This window comes from Physeter macrocephalus, chromosome 16 (assembly GCF_002837175.3).
Source record: "Physeter macrocephalus isolate SW-GA chromosome 16, ASM283717v5, whole genome shotgun sequence".
Taxonomy (NCBI): Eukaryota; Metazoa; Chordata; class Mammalia; order Artiodactyla; family Physeteridae; genus Physeter; species Physeter macrocephalus.
In genome coordinates, this window is record NC_041229.1 from 19940829 (window position 1) to 19959993 (window position 19165).

General features: G+C 47.1%; 1 protein-coding gene and 1 pseudogene across 4 annotated transcripts in view; both read right to left on the reverse strand.

Moving 5' to 3' along the window:
- The window catches only part of DIXDC1 (DIX domain containing 1), a 66840-nt gene that overhangs the window by 25174 nt on the left and 22501 nt on the right, over nucleotides 1-19165 (reverse strand). For 2 of the 4 annotated variants that reach the window (XM_028500957.2, XM_024131229.3), the window contains exons 3-8: nucleotides 14812-14964; nucleotides 12417-12675; nucleotides 11193-11300; nucleotides 5703-5815; nucleotides 4148-4296; nucleotides 1397-1486 (exon numbers count right to left, since the gene is read on the reverse strand). In XM_028500957.2, coding sequence (XP_028356758.1) covers nucleotides 1397-1486; nucleotides 4148-4296; nucleotides 5703-5815; nucleotides 11193-11300; nucleotides 12417-12675; nucleotides 14812-14964 — 872 coding nt within the window. Of the gene's footprint in view, nucleotides 1-1396; nucleotides 1487-4147; nucleotides 4297-5702; nucleotides 5816-8422; nucleotides 9020-11192; nucleotides 11301-12416; nucleotides 12676-14811; nucleotides 14965-19165 lie in introns of those variants that run through there. The other 2 variants (XM_007128271.3, XM_007128273.2) reach the window with 2 other exon arrangements.
- On the reverse strand, nucleotides 16082-19067 carry LOC102975740 (Krueppel-like factor 17; annotated as a pseudogene).

Consider the following 19165-nt stretch of genomic DNA (forward strand, 5'->3'; position numbering starts at 1 on the left):
GCCACAGCAGTGAGAGGCCCGCGTACCGCCAAAAAAAAAAAAAAAAAAAAAAAAAAAAAAGTATACTGAAAAACTTGGTGACTAACTGGATATAGAGGGAAGGGCCGCAAAGGATTCCAGGACGAGATTCAGATTTGTTTTGGGTATTTGGGTAGATGGATAGTGATAAAGAACAGAAACCTAAAAGACAAGTCGTTTTGGGGGTGGGGAGAGAAGAGAAAGGTATTTAATTTAGGACTCGCTGAAATGGAGATGCTTATGGGGCATAGAGTGGAGATAATCAACAGGCAGGTGCATGTTACATTTATAAATGTAGAACTCCATGGAGAGAGCTAGGCTAGAAATAAATATTTGAGAGGCAACATATGAGACAGGTGGGAAGCAAGTGAAGCCATGGCAGCAGGTATTACCCAGGTGAATGGACAAGACAGAACAGAGCCCAGAGTGGAACCCTGAGGAGCAGCAACTTTTAAGGCACAGGCAGAAAAAGAGAAGCTTCAAAGGGGATGTGAACTAAGAATGCCACCTGCCAAATCAATAAATAAAGACAGCCATCAAGCCACAGCCCGGGCGTGAGCCCTGAGGGAACTCAGGGTGGAAACAAAGAATGCCCGCATCTAGCAGTCAACTGCTGCAACCACCTCTGAGGAGACTCAGGACGAGAAAGCACAGGATCCTGGCCCCAGAGAGCTGAGGTGCACATCAAAGGAACGACTTCAGTGAGCCCAGACTCTTGCATCTTCCCATACATAGAAAAGCGCTATGTTCCTTGAAATACCTGGTTTTCTTTTATTAAGAGGGAAGAGATATGGGAACGTATGTATATGTATAACTGATTCACTTTGTTGTAAAGCAGAAACTAACACACCATTGTAAAGCAATTATACTCCAATAAAGATGTTAAAAAAAAGAGTAATCTTTTGATGTTCTGACTACCTGTTTTTGTTGCAAAAACTCCTATATATCCTGGCTTCCCCCCTTCCTTTTCGGAGCAGTCTCTCAGAGTTATCTGAGATGCTGTGTCCTGGGCTTAAGTCCTCAGTTTTGTCCTTAAGTCCTCACCGAATGAAACATAAGTCTTGACTTTCAGGTTGTGCATATTTTTTTTATCAGTTGACAGGGACCTGAATGTAGACTTCACGAGGAGAGGGTCTGAGGTCTGATCTGTCCTTCAGGTGTCTCTGGCTCTTTGAAACATTGTCTGGGACACAGTCAGCACACAATAAATATTTGTGGGAGAAAGGAAGAGTAGTCAAACATATATGAGGAAAACCAGAAGAGTTGAAGTCAGGGAAGAGAGCATTTTAAGAGGGCACAGATGAGTGTCCAATGCTAAAAATAAATCAAACACTCAAACCAGATTATTCAGTGTCCAGTCACAAAAGAAGGAGCTCACCAATTGTTCCTCGGGATTGACTCCTGGTTCACAGAGGGCCAAGGGCCTCTCCTGTTCATCTTCGGGTAAGGATCCATTGAGCAGTAAGGCCTGGACAACCACAAAGGCAGAAAGAAACTTAACTCCCATCAGATGATGGAGTCTAGAGTTGGCCTTGGTAAGCTCATCCCAAAATGAAACGACAACTGGGCTTCCTCTAGAAATCTCCCTGGTAACTGTGGACCCTTAGATACTTCCAACTGCTCATCTTGAATCTGTCTGGAGTGCTTTTGTCCGGCCGGTGGTCCAGGCCTCTTTCACCTCTCTGGATACACCTGAATCCTCTGCTCCAAGGCTCCTTGGCCCCAGAAAAAAATTCTAAAAATAAACTTTCCTTTCAGAAGTGACATTTCAAACCAGAGCAGTTCAAACTGAATTTTACCAGCTGGAAAGTGAACTAAAAACAGTGTACAATTATCCTGGCATAGAAAAGTTTATTATAAGGAATTATTTGGAATACATTTAGAGCTTGGACTTGGGTTTGTTTGATTCTTGTTTGATTTAATAATTCTTCATTTTTGCTCCCTAGGGCAACCTGGATAGAATAAGAAGGAAAACGTATTTGCAGAAAGGTGTCCGTATTTATTTCAAGGCCTCACACCAGGCTTTGTTTTCATTAGAATATTGGCGGTGGGGTGGCAGGTGATGCAGATTTACCCTGAGGCTAAGGAAGCTCAGGGCGCCTTCCCAGTCCTGCCCCTCCCAGGGTCCTATAGCTAACATTGTAGTCATAATCTGTAATCTTAATTCTTAAAGAAGGCCCCCCAAATGGTATACTTTAGGACCCACAAAACTTGGATCTACCCCTGCAGGTAGGTACAAGACCTACGGGCTCAGTGAAAGGTTTAAAAATCGAGCACCATTTTGTATCAGGATTTTTTCTCAATCCAATCCAAAGAGAAGAGATACAGAGGTTAAACCTTGTTTCAATAAATATAACATAAATCACATCATAAGTGTTGGTATATAAAATCATTTTAAGATCCAGCCACTACCAAGTCTACCAAGTACTAATTAATAATACAATTTTAGCCAAGCGAATGAATTTGGTTATCCCATGGAGTTGTGGCAGGGACCTGGGGAGAACGACACTACAGAAATACGGACTCTAAGGGCAAAGTGTTCACCCAGCCCTAATAACGTACACTAACAAGTCAGAAATCCTGGACGTGGCTCAGCATGCAACTTGTTCATCACTGAAAGAGTTAAGAAGCCCAGTGGATGCTGTGAGCCCCATTGTATTCTGTAATGGAACTGAATTCTCATTGTGATCCTGTGGCTGTGAATTAAAACTCCTGTTTGCAGGCACTATTAGGATGCTGACTTTCTGCCTGTTGATTCTCTTCTTTTTCTGTCTAATCCGCTATGGGATTTCTCCCAGACTGAAAAATGCAAACCAAACTGAAAACCAAATTGATGGATATCTCTGTTCATACAACGAAATTACCCTGGGAAAAACCTGGTTGAGTACAATCCCAAAATTCTCCATGCTTTACTCCTTCCTATTAAAGGACAGCACAAAAAAACCATTCCATTAACCAAACCATTCCTTATTGGAGGGACAGAGAAGGGAACTAAAAGGCAGACATTTCAAAATACAGAGCAAATGAGGGAAGAGCAACAACCTCCTTGCGAATGTTTAGGCAGTAAACATTCCTCCAACCCCTCTCGGCTCCTGGGGCCTACATTATGCAAATTATTTTACCACTGCACGAATCTCCCTTTTTCTTTAGGAACACTTTGTGTCCCCACCCTGTTGCTGGCTGGCCGGGAGTAGGCCCTCCACCGCCTGCGGGCTGCCAGAGCCACTCACATAATGTGGGCTTTGTTTACGTGTCCATAAATATTTGACAATTCAGAAGCAGTGCAGTTCCCAGCACAAACAGAAAGGAATATTCCTAGGCAATTTCAGGGTCATCAGAACACTATAAGGGCCCCCTCAAACAGGGACAGACACACAAGGACGGAGGATTGAGGGGGGTCATTCAGGGTAGGAACTAAGTCAAGTGGGTCAGTTGGCCTCTGGGGGAGATTTGCTGGCACAGAAGGTATAGGAAAAACTGAAGGGCTTTGTTGCTCTTCTACCTGATCATTATGCCTTGGCGTCCACTTACAAATGCACTAAGAGTGAGCTAAATCCCTTAGCTAGACCAGGCAGAGACCTGCAGCATTACTGGCATTTACAGCCTTCCTGATGGTGAATTCCTAGGAGAGAATCCTGACTCTTCACAATGCCATTCTTTGGTGAAAGCTGCCATTGCAGGTCTGTGGCTGCAGCAGGGGAGAAACCCACCCACAAAGCAGAGAGCCAGAGTAGATGTTTGGTAACGGTGGATATGGCTCCCATGCTCGCAGAACTCCTAACAGCTATGCTGTCAACAAGAGTCCCTGAGGCCCATTGAAGCATACTCACTTGTAAGGGATTTTCTGCTCTTCATGCACTACTCCCTCTATGTAAACTCCCCAATTCTGACCTCATACATAACTGAGTCAGTTTACTTTCAACTGATCCTAGTGACTTAAAAATAATAAACAATTGATGCGGGAATTCCCTGGTGGTCCAGCGGTTAGGATTTGGCGCTTTCACTGCCATGGCCAGGGTTCAATTCCTGGTCGGGGAACTAAGATCCCACAAGCCGTGCAGCGCAGCCAAGAAAAAAAAAAAAGAAAAAAATTGGTGCACCAAAGACAAACTACGAGGGAAAGAGCTACCTGTAATCCTGATATCATTTTCTTGGCTTCCTCCATTTCTTTTTCCAAATGTTCTTGCTGTTCCAACAGCTGTTCTTCCCATGAAGTCTCCAGATAGGGCCGGGGGCTGCCTGGTCTCCAGTCCCGGGATAATGGAGAGTCTGTCTCCTCTACAAGAGGAAAGGAGGGAGTACAGTTCATGTTGAAGAAAACTGAGTTGCAGGCACAAAGCAGTCACAGTCCTGCGTGTTCACAGGGCCAGGTCACCTGCCTGCTGAACCTGCTCTCACTGCACAGATTGGACTCTCCACCAGGTGGGGTTGTGAGACAGAAAGAACTGGCCATTGACTGACTCCAGGCTCACGGGAGTGACGCTTACTCTGTTGGGGAGATCCATCCTCTTTCGAACCTTAAGGAAGCAATAAGACTCCCTGGGAATCTTGGTATGGGACAGATTTTACTCTTAATTCTCTAGAATTGGGATTCCTAGAGCTTGATCCTGCCAGCTACAAAGAGGGAAGCTGTCAGAGGCAATGAAAACAAAATTCCTGTTGGTTGCTCTGGAGCTTCAGAGGGAAGACCTCAACTCAAATTCCTTTGACCGTTGTGCTATGACTGAACCCCTTTCACATATAACATTGTGTGAGTCACAAAGGAAACATACCATACTTGTACAAAGTGTTTCATCTCTCTCTCTCTCTCTCTCTCTCTCTGGTTTTATTTCCCTATCTTTACAGTCTCTTTGCTCTGATTTCATTCATAAGAATGAATATGATAAGTATAATCCCTCTGGGTTGTTGTGCGACTAAATGACGTAACCTATGTGCAGGGCCCGTGGTAGCTGGTTTAGAGCAAGCACTCTGTAAAGGCCTCCCTCTCCCTCCCCAAGGTGCCAGGAATTTCTGACTCAGGAATAAGACTGACTTTTTAGTACTAACGCCAGGGCTAGATGGGAAATGGAATAAGGAAGAATTTAATTCCAGTTTTCCTTCAGAGGGCTTCAGTTTCATTATATCCCTTACAGGCAAATAAAACTCTAAGTCTTGTGCTTTGCTTCTTCCATGCTTTCCTCTGTGTTTAATGTAAGAAAAAGATCGACCAAGACAGAGGAAGAAGTCTACGCAAAGGGAACTCTGTGGTTCTTTCTGTAGCCTTTAAACCAAACATGACGCAGACCTGCTCTGTGCTGTATGTTCTCACAGACGCCTCACCTCCTACTATATATTCCTGGCCCCAATTTAAGTTAGAGAAGCACTGAAATTATTTGCATAACACAGAAATAATAAAAACTGTTAATTTGAGTAGGCTTCTGCCTGTTTCAAAGTCATCTCCTAACTCATAGGTAGCCGGTTAATGAACAGCCTGTCTACATTGCTGCAGGATATTTGACAGCTAGGACATCAGAAGTGACAATCTATGAGAGGATACAACATTCACTGGCTACAAAGCATTAGAGCTCTCTAGAGTGGACCCTGCATGCACAGAATATGGAGGGAGAAGGCCAAGGAGACAGTCAGGACCCCCAGACTCTTGAAGCTGTTCCTTGAGCCAACCCAGGCAGGCTGAGAAATAGTACCTGTTTTGTTCTCTATTCCTTCAGAGGGAATAATCACGAAATCTGCCTTCTCCTCCGACTGGGTTATAATGGAGTCGCTCTTTGCACTGTGGATAGGACTGGGGGAAGTCAGGCTGTGACCGAAGGAAAAGAAAGAGAAACAATTATTGCGAACCGTTGTTTAGAAGCCAGCTTTCCTAATTTATCCCAGAAATGTGTTCTTATTCATCTAACTCCTACTGCCTGACATGGTGCCTGGCCCACAGCAAGAACAAATGTTTGTTGAATGAATGATGAGCTTGTTAAATGAATATTGAATGAATGAATGACCCAGTCCCAGGAAGTCCTTTCCACAACAAGGCTGCCTTTAAGCCTAGCTCACTGAGAAGAGATTTACCAGAAGGATGGATAATCTAGCATTTTAAAGAACTCTTAAGTTTTGTTTGGTTTGGCTTTTTGTTTTTTACTTAACCACCACCTCCTCCACCATCATCCCTGGGCCCAAGTTCAGGGGCTGATGTAGTATGTGTTTTAGTAGCTTTGGGAGCTGGAAGGAAAATCTATTTCCAATACGTTGATCTTTCACTGACACATGCAATACCAGCAGAGTAATCATGGCAGATAAGCTCTGGGCTGATCCCAAAGTAGGAGATGTTGTGGAGGGTGCCTCAGAGGGGAGAAAATGCTGTAGTGTGGACAGTGCCAGGCTGGGCAAAGGAGCAGTGACATATCAACAAAGCTAGGACACGATACAGAAGAGGATAATATGCTAAAAGGGGAAAAGACCTGCTAGGGGATGGTAAAGGTTTACTTGATTTACTGCTATCAAGGAGTTATTCATATCTCTGCCACACTATTTTCAAATTGTCATCAGAAACCTTGCAACAATTCTTAAATTCTAGTATAACTACTAGCCTTGGAAGGAACTGTTTGCATTTTTAGGGAAGCAGAATTTTAAATCTCCAGAAGCAAATCTACAGGACACGATGGGAATGTGGCTGATGCTTCCATCTGAAGAGCCATCTTTCTTTGCACCACACCTTGAGAACATCAGCACTGAAACAATCTCAGGGGTTGTGGGGTCTGCAGACCCAGCCCCCTCTCAGGAATTCTTTCCAAATCCATCACCCAGACAACAGTGAAAGTGTCTTGGATTCATTGACCCACTTAATGTGCCCCTGAAGTCTCCCAGGCTAATCCTCCCAGACACGATCAGGAGTTAACATTTCATCTTCCTAGAAACCACTAAAAACAAGAGCCAAGCACAGTGGAGTTAGCAAGAGATTTCAAAAATCTCTGAAGCAGCCTGAGGACTAGTGTCTCAACCTCCTCGTCGTCCAGAGTTTTGGGCTTTGGTGGAAATGACCTCAACCAGTAACACACCCTCATCTTTATTAGAACCACAGAAAAATTTTTAGTTTTTTGCTTCTTCAAATTAAAAAAAGTCGCTTAATCATATCTATAGATCTACAACCCAAACAGGCAAGATGGGTGGAGAGAGGCAAGAAGTGGTATTTAGAAAAGGTAATTGCTTTACAGAACTCTCTTATCCATCTTTCACCACTTAGGCAATCTGACTTCCAGGCCAACATGCATTAGCATTAGTCTAAGGGTACTATGTCATTCATAAGAAGAACAGATTTATGACTCTTCAGGCCTCAGCATCTGCCTTCTTATAGAAATGGGGATCCAAGTGCAGAAAGAGGTCTGCACCAGCTGCTCCTCTTTGAGAAATGATAAGACAACACTTTCTCAGCTGACAAGGTGTTATGGCTGACATGTTCCCTTGCCTGCATTTAGCTGGACCACTAAATGTGGGTATGTGTGAGACGAAGGGGGTGGGGGGGGAGGGGTGGTGTGAACCTAGGATGCAGGCAGAAAAACGCTTTCCTAAAAGCAGAGACGCATGCTCAGCTCCACTGGCTCCCTCCTAAGTGAGCTGTCTCCCATATAAGGGCAGAAAGAGGCGGATGTCTGCATATCCAACCCCACTGGGGGAGTGGCAGAGCAGCCAAAGGAAAACAACATTTCTCTTTCTTGAATTGGGGCTGCCAGTGTGTGAGGCCACGGAGAGGTAAAACCATGAAACTAACTGGCTAAGTCAAAAGGTAAAGGATCTGAGAAAGAAAAATCCTGAGGCACATGTCATCTTGACGCCTCCCCAAGAAGAACCTCACGGATGAGGATGGTACGCTAAATCCTCTGCCTCAAGTCAGACAAAAGTATTTTAATGCTAATTAATTATATGATTTAGGCTCTCCCTGGTTAGCTTTAAAACCCTATTTTATAAACAAGTATTTTCCTACTTGCCATCATAATCCTGTCAAGTCAAGGAACAAGTGATTACAAACTGGGTCCGACTGATACATTATTAATTCCCACAGGTCTAACATCTCTCCAATCTTACCAGACAAACAATCTCCCAGAAAAGCTACCTTCAAATTAGAGTCAAATCAATTTTTTTTAAAAAACGGGTACTGGGCAATATGAGTTCTGTTCCGTCCTGAAGTGCCTCCTTCAGTAGAGACCAGACAGGGTCAAGGTCCACTCCTTCCCCTATGCTGGTTGCAGCTTCCTAAACCCACTGTATTTTACAGTGATAATCCCAGGCCAGCAGCCTGTTCTCCCCAATATAGCGCCCCCACCGATCCCCGCCTGTCTCTGGCCAACAGCATCCTCCAGTCCTGGCCCTGCTGCCACCCACGCCCCCCACCTCCAAAGCCAAAGTGGCTTCACCTCACCATTTGACTTGCGTCCCTCCCATGGTCCCCCTCGTGGCTCCGGCTTCAGCAAGTCGGCTTCCCGGGGTGAAGTGGGAGGCTGAAAGTCACAGCGCTCCCCAATTCGGGCATGTCTCCCCGCGCTGGGGCCCGAAGAACGACTCCACGGACAGGCCAACTACCAGAGCCGCTCGCCCCGGTCCCGAGAGGGAGGAGGGAGGACAGAGAAGCAGGCGTCTCGGCCCCAGGGACGGGGATGCGCCCGGCTCTGAGGCGCGCTGTCCCGGCAGCTCAGACACTGCAGCAGCCCGGCCTCGGCGGAAGCCGCCTCCCCTCGCAGGCTGCGGGTCCCCGGCAGCGGCATCGTGGTCTCCGCGGCCGCGCGGCTCCGGGCGTGCCCCCGGACGCAGGCATTTCAACCCATCTCCGACCCACCGGAGAAAGGCTGCCCGCAGCTCCGGCGCGCGGTGGAGTCCCGGGGGCGCGGCGGGCGGCGAGCGGCGAGCGGGCGGCGATCCCAGCTCCGCACCGCCTCCCCGGTCCCACCCTCCCGACGCCCTCCCCCGCTTCCCAGGCTGTCACTTGCGGCCAGGCAGCGCCGGGCTCGGACCCAGGCTGGCGCTCGGCCGGCCGACTGAGCTCGGGGCAGAGCGGGGCGGGGCTGCGGGGCCCAGCGGGAGCCCCTGGCGAGGCACCGGAGAGGCCGCGGGTCCGCAGAGGGAGGGGTCTGTGGTCCCGGTCTCGAGAAGCCCAGAACTGATAGCGGTGCCTTCTCCTCTCTGAACCCTGCCTTCGTGGGCACGGAGGTCGGGGGTGGGTCTAACCCGGCTCCTCGTGGGAGGGGTCTCCCCCGGAAACCCGCCGAACGCCTGTCTCCCCGCACCGTCCCCTCGGGCGTTTCATGTGTTCTTTTTTTCCCAACTAAGGATCGTTTTGCTTGGATATGGTGAGAGGCTGGCCTGAGGTCTACAGGTCTACGAAGCAACAGGCGGGCAGTCGGGCAGGGCTTTGCCAGGATGTCTCTCAAGGAGCAGGGGGAGGGGATTGGACATAAGGGCCTATCTTTCCTACCTCCTGAACCACTCCCCGTTCTGAATCACATACCAGGGATCTCCTGGCCTTCATGGATCACTTAGACATTAGGTGGACTCGCCCTGAGTGGTGGTGGGGGAATGGGGCAGAATGTGCCAGAGCTTTCTGGGTCCCAGCGTGCTGCCTGAGCATCCCAAAGAAGTGAGTGAGAGGTCGGCTTAGAAGAAAACGACCAAATCAGGAAGGAGAGAAAGAGGAAAGCAAACTATTCTCTGACCCCTCGCCTAGAAAACTGTCACTGTCGGCCCACTGAAGCCTGATTTCCAATGGCCCCTAATTCACACGGTCTCATACCCCTGCTCCCAGTCTGAATTCTGCCAGACAGGAGGAAAGCAGGTGCTCTCAGGGAAAAATCCAGACTCTTTTTTTCTCTCTCTAACTCTGGCAAGCACTATCAGGCACAGAAAAGTAAAAGGCCTGAAGCCATGCAGGAAGCAACAGATCTCATTATACAATGAAATATTCTTTGATTCTGTACCAAGTGATAGTCCAAGCAGCAAGCAAGGAAGAAATGGTTTAGAGTCTCAGTAAAAGCACATCTATTGCTTAATGGGTGCAAGGTTTCCTTTTGGGGTGATGAAAATCTCTTTGGACTGGATAGAAGTGATGCTTGCACAATATTAATGAAGGTACTACATACCACTGAATTGTACACTTTAAAATGATTAATGGTTAATTTAATGACATGTGAATTTTAAAAATAAAAAACCACAACTATTAAATGTGAAAATTAAAGTCGAGCAAGGTTACCAGTATATTAAAATGATGGAAAGAATTCCATGTGACCTCAGCAAATTAGAAAATGGTCTATCAAACTAAGGTGGAATTTTATTAGGAAAAGAAATAGGAGGAAGAAAACAAACACATAAAATACATACATATTAGACAAAGAACAATTAGGCTTAACTAGAACAGACTAACCCTGGGTTGAGGTAAGAGAGAAAAGGTTATAAGAGCATAAATTAAATATAATTCAGCAATGAAATGAAGTTAGTAAATAAGCTAACATGATCTGGGGATGTGTTTATAGGAGCATGATTTACACGAGCCAGGAAAGTAATTTTTTTCTGCCACTATATTTGGCATTGATCAGGCTTTTATTAGAGCACTGTGTCCTGTTTTGGTCTCTGCATTTGGCTCTAAGGGATATAGACAACATTTTTCAGCTAGAGTCACACACATTGTTAGCCCACTCAAATGTGTACTAATAGGCCACAATTCCCAGCCCTGTAAGTGAAAGCTGGGAACATTCTAAAGGCTCTACGACAACTCTGCTCATTTTCTCTTGCTATGAGCTTTATACAGCCTTCTCAGGCCATAACTTAAGAGTCAGACTCAGGCACAAAGACAGTGCAATGGAATTGGCTCTCACAAACACTGGCAGCTGATATGCAAATATCAGAACCATCGGCCTGGGCCCTAGCAGGTCCCAGTCATGCCCCCACGTGGACACAGCGAAGCACTGGCACTGATACGTAGGAAATTCACAAGCATCCCAGCCTACCCTCCTGTCAGCACAAAACCACAGACCGTGCTGAGGGCTACCCCTTTAAAGCCAAACATAAACTGAGGGAAAGAAAAAGGGCTTCAGTGCCTTATTGCCTGTTGCATTACTACCTGAAGCTGACAGCCCTGAGAATCCCCACGATTCAGCTCTTTGGGAGGACTGTAGTGGTGAAGAATCTGAGGCCATAGTTACCTGGAGCAGCTGGATTCAGACGGGGACCTTTGCTGCCCTTCATACTGCTGCACCAGGGCTCGCACGCTCCAGCATGGATTCTCAATCTCCTCATCCATGCTGCTGTTCCTAAAGGCAGAGGGCACCAGCAAAGGAGAAGGTGTCAGTCCTTCAGGTCAACCCAACAAGTACTGACAGACACCACTTTGGGAGCACTATGGGAAAAAAGATGAATAAGGCAAAGCCCCTGCCTTAAAAGGGACACTTGAAACCTAGTAAGAAAGGTAGATGCAAAAAACCAGTAATTTCACCAATCTCTGCAACACCTCAGAGTCGTGTTCCCTCTCAGCAGACGCACAACCCACAAAGCGTTTCCTGCCATGACTCTCTAGGACAGCCCACCCTTTAGGATACACTCCAGGGGGAGACTCAGGGATGAATCGGGATGTTGCTGCCACATACATCTCCCAGTGCAGAAAACACACTGTGCCAAAGGCATATATTTAAAACTCTGGGGACTTCCCTGATTGGTCCAGTGGTTAAGAATCCGCCTTCCAGGGCTTCCCTGGTGGCGCAGTGGTTGAGAGTCCGCCTGCCAATGCAGGGGACATGGGTTCATGCCCCAGTCCGGGAAGATCCCACATGCCGCAGAGCGGCTGGGCCTGTGAGCCATGGCTGCTGGGCCTGCGCGTCTGGAACCTGTGCTCTGCAACGGGAGAGGCCACGGCAGTGAGAGGCCCGCATAACGCAAAAAAAAAAAAAAAAGAATCCGCCTTCCAATTTAGGGGACATGGGTTCGATTCCTGGTCAGGGAACTAAGATCACACATGCCGCGAGGCAACTAAGTCCATGCGCTCTAGAGCCTGCATGCCACAACTAGAGAGAAGCCTGCGGGCTGCGACCAAGAGTCCGCGCGCCGCAACTAAAAGATCCTGCATGCCGCAACTAAGACCAGATGCAGCCAAATAAATAAATGAATGAATATTTTAAAAAATAAAACAAAACTCTGCACACCAAAGCAAAAAATTACATATATGATTCCTTTGCTTTCTACTAAAGGCAAAATAAACATCTCTAAACGAAAGGACCTTTTTTCTCTTTTGGCGCGCCCTCTCCAACCTCCACTCCATGCTCTTTTCTGCAATGTGGGCTGTTTAGGTGATATTTCCATTTACTGCACTATACCATTTAAGGGAAGAAATATCAGAGTGGGTTGAGTTCCCATCCCCAGATTTCCATCCTTACCTCTGTCTGTATCGAAAGACATCCCGCCCTGACCGTGACATGTCGTGACACACATCAGCTAGGGCGGCAGCTGCTCCCTGGGCCACAGCAGTGGCACAGTGTGGCTGGTGACTCTGCAGAGGGGCTCTGGCGTCCTGTCCTTGGCTCACTGTCCTGCTGGAGCCCGGTTTGAAATGAGCTGCCAAGGCCAGGACCAGCCTCATGATAGACTTCAGGTTGCCTTCCACGATATCTGAGGATCGGAACAGACCGAGAGGTCCTAAGAGAGAGGCAGAGAGCTGAGGACTCATTCAGTTACTACGTATTTGCTAGTGAGCAGGTAAGCAAGGCAATCAAGCTCTCTGTGTTCAACAGGGAGACAGAGTATTTGAAAGCAATTACAACAGAGTACAATAACATATGAGAGGAGAAGTACAGGATCTTTGGGAGCTCAGAGTAGAAGCATCTTTTCTAGTCTAGAGGGCTCTGGGAAGGATTCCCAGAGGAAGTGAGTTCTAAACTGAGACGTGACTGACCAATAATGGTTTATCAGATGAGGGAAGGGAAGGAAAAGAGTATTCCAAGAAGAAGGAACAGCAGGCATGAAGGTCTAGAGGTGAGACAGCACGACACACCCGAACTGCGCCATCCAGTATGGGCGCCACTAGCCACATGTGGCTATTGAGCACTTGAAAGGTAGCTGTAGTCTGAACTGAAATGTGGTAGTACTAACCTAGCACACACACAAAAATAGAATGAAAAATCTCATGAGACTTAGTACAAAAAAATAGAATGTAAAATGTCTCATTAATAGTTTTTTACATTGATTATATGTTGAGCTGATGATATTTTGGATATGTTGGGTTAAGTAAAACATATTATTATTATTATTATTATTATTATTTTTTTTTTAGTGGCACGCGGGCCTCTCACTGCCGTGGCCTCTCCCGTCGTGGAGCACAGGCTCAGCGGCCATGGCTCACGGGCCCAGCCGCTCCGCGGCATGCGGGATCCTCCCGGACCGGGGCATGAACCTGCGTCCCCTGCATCGGACCCTCCCGGACCGGGGCATGAACCTGCGTCCCCTGCATCGGCAGGCGGACTCTCAACCACTGCGCCACCAAGGAAGCCCAAAACATATTATTAAAATTATTTTCAACCATTTCGTTTTCTTTTTTTTTTAACCGTGGCTATTAGACACATTCAAGTCATGTATGAGACTCACATTATGTTTCTATGGCACACGCTGTGGAAGAGGAACAGAAAGCAGTTCAGCATAGCCAGAGCTCAGAGTTCAGGGGGAGAGGGTGAAAGATGGAGGAGGATGAACTGGAGCTCAGGTCAGAAAAAGGGCATGGTAAGCCAGAGGAAGGACTCTGGATTTTCTCCTAAGGGCCCTCAGATGCACAGGAATGGTGTGAGCATATATACTCTTAGAAAGATCATTCTGGCTGTGGTGTGGAGAGCAGAGGGGAGGGGGACAGAAATGGATGCAGTGGGACTAATTAGGAAGCTGTTACACTTCTCCAGGTAAAAGACAATGATGTCCTGAATGGCAGTGTTCCCTCAAAATAGCCGACTTTAATGGGCCAGATCCCCAAGCCCACTCCTCATGGGGACCAGAGCTGAGATATTATGGCATTCTAAACTTTGTCCTAGAAAAAAAGAGAAATGCAGGCAGAAAAAAATATAATAGGTCTGGTTAACATAAGGAAATAGGTAAAATTCTATTTTTTAGTTTCATAGCCTTTTAAATATGCAAGGCTTCCAAAAGGATTGATTGATACCTTCTACAGGCACTCTCAATGGTCAGTATCTGCCCCGCCTGAATGAGCCCAACACAGAGAACACTAATAACACACGAAAGGAGGGCTCCCTCCTGCCCCCATTCTCATTAGAGCCACAGGCAATCAGGTCCAGAAACTGAAGCTGAAACAGAACCAGATTAAAATCAGTTCTACAGAAACAGAGAGGACCTGGGAGCCTGTGCCTTCTGAGGACACCTACACCATTTCTTCCCTGCAGCCTGGGCTCAAACTGGATTGAGAGGTGTCCTCTTCTGGCCATGTGGCTCAAAAAGCTCAAAAAACATAATCTATCTTCATTTTTGATAACTTAAACAAGACATTCTAAAATTAATATCACAATTTTATAATTTCTTTTCTGTTAATCTTCCTACACACACTCAAGCAAAACTTTACTCAGTTAAAATGAATAGAGAACTTCTATCTTCACCCAGGTTTCCAAAGCACTTGGATTTTGATAATCACTCTGTCCCAAGAGGATAACTTTCTTTATGGAAAAATGATACGAGGTCGTGGGCCTAATCCTACTCGAGTCTACTTGGAACCCTCGGCTACATAACAGGTAGTTCTTCTGAGGGTGACAATCACCAGGTAAAGATGAGTGTACTCACCTACCATGGACAGGATGAAGCACTGACCTTTAGCTGAAGTCTGGTGCATACGAATCTTTTTGGAGGCTACAAACTGTAACACTTTCTCCACATTATTCTTCATCTCCTGCTGGTTACTGGGACTCAGCTGTACACCACTCAGCTTTTCTCCTGCTGTTAGAATAAAGAAAATATATGAAGTTATGGGGAGCAGTACTATCACAGTTTCATAGTAGCCAGACACAGAGAAAGAGAATATTTGATGTAAACACTAAGACTATCTATAAACATGCAAGTAAGTTAGGCCTTGGTGTTTGTAATTTGGATGGGGAATAGGAAAATGAAAGCCTTTTGCAGGGCTTTCACATTTTCAAATTTATTCCCAGGGGCCTGTGAAGTTGCTGTGCGTACATTTTTTCATTCAACAAATATTCATCGAGCACCCACTGTGTGCCAGGCCCTGTTCTAAGCACCAGAGAAACAGCAATGACCAAGACTTCGCCTTTCCTTCCATCATAGAGTTTATATCTGTAGGGATGACAGATGGCCAATATAACAAATAAATCTTCAATATAATTTCAGGTAGTGATAAGTACTATGAGGAAAGACAAAGAAGAGTGATCACGGACTCTCTGATAACACATTTGGGCAGAGGCTTGAATAAAGTAAGAGAGGTTAAGATTTGAGGAGGAAGCGTTCCAGGCTGAGAATCCACAGATCCCAACCCCAAGGTGGGAATGAGCTCAGCTTATCTGAGGAACAGAAACAAGACCATAGGGCTGGAGTGGAGAGAGCGAGGAGTCGAGCCCTAGGGTAAGGTGGAGAGGTAAGCAAGGCCAGGCCATGTGGAGCTCTAGGGACCAGAGGAAAAGAGCAAAGACCTCGAATTTTATTCTATGTGTAATGGACAGCCAACAGAGGGTTTGAGGTAAGGGAGTTACATGATCTGATTTATGCTTTTAAAAGTTGACTCTGTGTGGACATAGATTATGTGAAGAGGAAATAGGGAGATTAGTTAGAAAGGAAGTGAAAACAATCAAGCAAGAGATAACGATGGTTTGGGAAGAAGCTGAGAGGTGAGAAGTCAGACACTGGGTACATTTTTTTTTAATTTTTAATTAATTTATTAATTAATTTTTTAAAGTACCAATGTTGGGCTTCCCTGGTGGCGCAGTGGTTGAGAGTCCGCCTGCCGATGCAGGGGACACGGGTTCGTGCCCCGGTCCGGGAAGATCCCACGTGCCGCGGAGCAGCTGGGCCCGTGAGCCATGGCCGCTGAGCCTGCATGTCCGGAGCCTGTGCTCCGTGACGGGAGAGGCCACGACAGTGAGAGGCCCGCGTACCGCAAAAAAAAAAATAAAATAAAGTACCAATGTTTATATGGGTGATTACAGGGCATTGAGAGTAAGAAAAGGGACTCAACACAAGGAAGAACAGGAGGTAATGCCAAGTGATAGCAGGTTGAGTCTGCTTCATGACAAGCCTCAAAGAGGCACAAAAGCGGTGTCCACTGGCTACTTGGGAGGTCTCCCCAGTGGAAGAAATGGTATCTTGCACCAGTTCAGGGAAGGGAGGGAAGAAGAGGGAATTTATCACCTGGATTTCTCCCATCTCCCATTAGTCAAATGTTACCCCAGGAGCACTAACTCTTCCACATTCCTGGGTTGCTAGTGGCTACCTGAGATACCAGATCCCATGTCCTGTGGGGTCATTCCATGCAAGTCTGGAAATGATGGGAGGAGACAAACTCTGGGTATGCGGCTGGTGAGTGCCGGAGAGAATCTGGTTTTGTACATAAGATGTGTTCATGACAGTCCAACACTGTTTTTCTTTTACCAGAACAGGGAACCTGGCATAATGATCAAAGACCTTTCCCAAGGTCACATAGCTAGTAAGTGGCAAATTTAGGATTTGAACATAGTCTTGGCTCTGGAAACTGTCAAAGACCAAGATAAGGAAGTTGGATTTTATGCAGCAGGCAAAGGAGAGTCGCTAAGGGGTTTCAAGCGGGGAATGACGTAAGATAAAGAGCTTTTTATAAAGCTCCCAATCTCTACTTTGCTCCATCTTCCCATGTGACTGAACTTGGCACAAAAGTAGGTGGCCCCAGAGATGTGTGGACATCCAAGACAGTTTTTGAGCTCTGACTAGATCCAGAGATCACATGAGCTTCAACACTGCCTCATAATCTTTCTGTCTTCATCAAAGCCTACACCTACCAAAGAGACTAGCTGGTCAGAGGCAGGCAGGATCTGAGCGGAAAGGTCAAAATGAGGGGAAGAGCAGATTGACCTAAAGACCAGGAGCAGGAGGAGGACCAGCCATATGTCCATTGTCAGCCGGTGGGTCTGGGGATGTTGGCACTCACATATGAGTCCTTTGGTGTTGCCTGAGATGGTCAGATCTCATGAACTGTCAGCCGCACTGATCACATTTATGTGGTCGGTATTTGGTGTGTATCCGAGTATGTCTTCCAAGTTCATTAGATCGGAAGAAGGGCCAAGTACAGGCTTCCCACATGCATTTACAGGGCCTTTCACCTGTGCGTTTGCGTTGGTGACTCACAAGGTGGGAGCCCTTAGGATAAGCTTTTTCACAGTTCTCACAGTTGCAGCGGTAAGGCCTTGAAGCTGGGGATCTCCTCCTGGGAGCCCTTTCCTGGGCCCCGGAATAATGCTCTGCTCTCCGTGGAGCAGGTAAAGACTACTTAGGTAGGAAGGGGTCTTCCTGGGAGACTGGCTGGCTCACAAAAGAGTCCTGGGATTCCAAAGCCAGCAATAATGGGATCCAGCTGGGGGCATCCCTAAGTTGTGGGGTTTCTAGACTGCAACATCTGAGCCAAAGAGGGGAGCATTGCCTGGGCCTCAGTGGAAGGCACGGTTGGACACAATAATGTTTTAGGTGTTTAAGGGTCTCTGTTAGAAGTTACTGTTGGGAGGCCAGAATAAGGCATTATTCGCATTCTGATGTGGGACATCATTGGGATTCCACTGGCAGGTGAGACTGGTGGCCCACTGGAGGGCATCCTTAGATTCCCACCAAAGGTCGTGGCCCCTGGAATACTGGGCTCTCCTAAGGGCATTGCTTGGGGCCCCTGGAAAAGCATCATTCCTGGCTGGGAAGGAGACATTCCCTGAGTAAATCATCTGGGAAGGAGTGAAAGTCACTTGGGGCCTCACACCACGGTCAGGCAGCAACATACTGAACTGTGGTCCCATATCACTGGCATTCTGCCTGGGTGCCTCAGCAGAGACCAAGGGGATCCTCTCCAGCTCTGTGCACTGAGGGACGTGTTGAAAACCTGATGGGCCAAGGTTCCAAGAGGTGTGCACTCCACTGCTTCCAGGAGATGAAGACACGTCCAAGATGGACATTGACTCCTCAGTCTCCTCTGTGAACTAGTGTGGAGCCACATGGCACCGGCTCAGGCCCTTGGCTCCCTGCTCCATCTTAACCCGGGATCGGTTGCACATCGAGACTACGCAAGGGTCCAGACCCACACCTGAGCAAAGCTCCTGGGTACATTTTTAATATAAAGCACACGGCACATGTGAAGGACTGGATATGATATATGAGGAAAAGAGAATAATAAAAGACAACTTCTAAATGTTCTGCTTTAACAGCTGGGTGAATGGTACTGTGATATGTTAGATGAAGGATCTCGGAGGATAGAGGGATCAGTGGGGAGAAGGAAAAGCTCTGATTATGACAAATGAAGAGAGCTGCAATTTTTTTTTTTTGGCCCAACCAGAGATTGAACCCAGGCCCTCATCAGTGAAAGCACCAAGTCCTAACCACTGGACCGCCAGGGAATTCCCGAGAGCTGCATTTTAGACATCCAAGCAGAGATGTTGAACAGGAAGTTGATATTCATGTCTAGAACTCAATGAAAAGCTTAGGGCTAAAGATACAAATTTGAGAAGAGCTCACTTAGGGATAGAGAATATACAAGGACTAAGGTCTAAGCCTCTAAGGAGAACTTCAACATTTAGAGGTCAGGAAGGAGGAGAAAGCCAGCAAAGCAAACAGGAGAGGCCAGTGAGGAAGGAGGAAAACTCGAAACCACAGAGTTCTGGAGACCAAGGGGAGAAGGTGTTTGGAGGAGGAGGGAGTGATCCACTGTGTCAGGTTCTGCTAAGTTGAATACACCGAGGACTGAGGCCTGGCCACTGGATTTGACAAGGCAGAGGTTGTGACCTTGAGGAGAGCAGTTTCGGGGGAGTAATGGGATCGAAAGCCCAGTGAGGGGGCTTCCCTGGTGGCGCAGTGGTTGAGAGTCCGCCTGCCGATGCAGGGGACACGGGTTCGTGCCCCGGTCTGGGAGGATCCCACATGCCGCAGAGCGGCTGGTCGCGTGTGCCATGGCCGCTGCGCC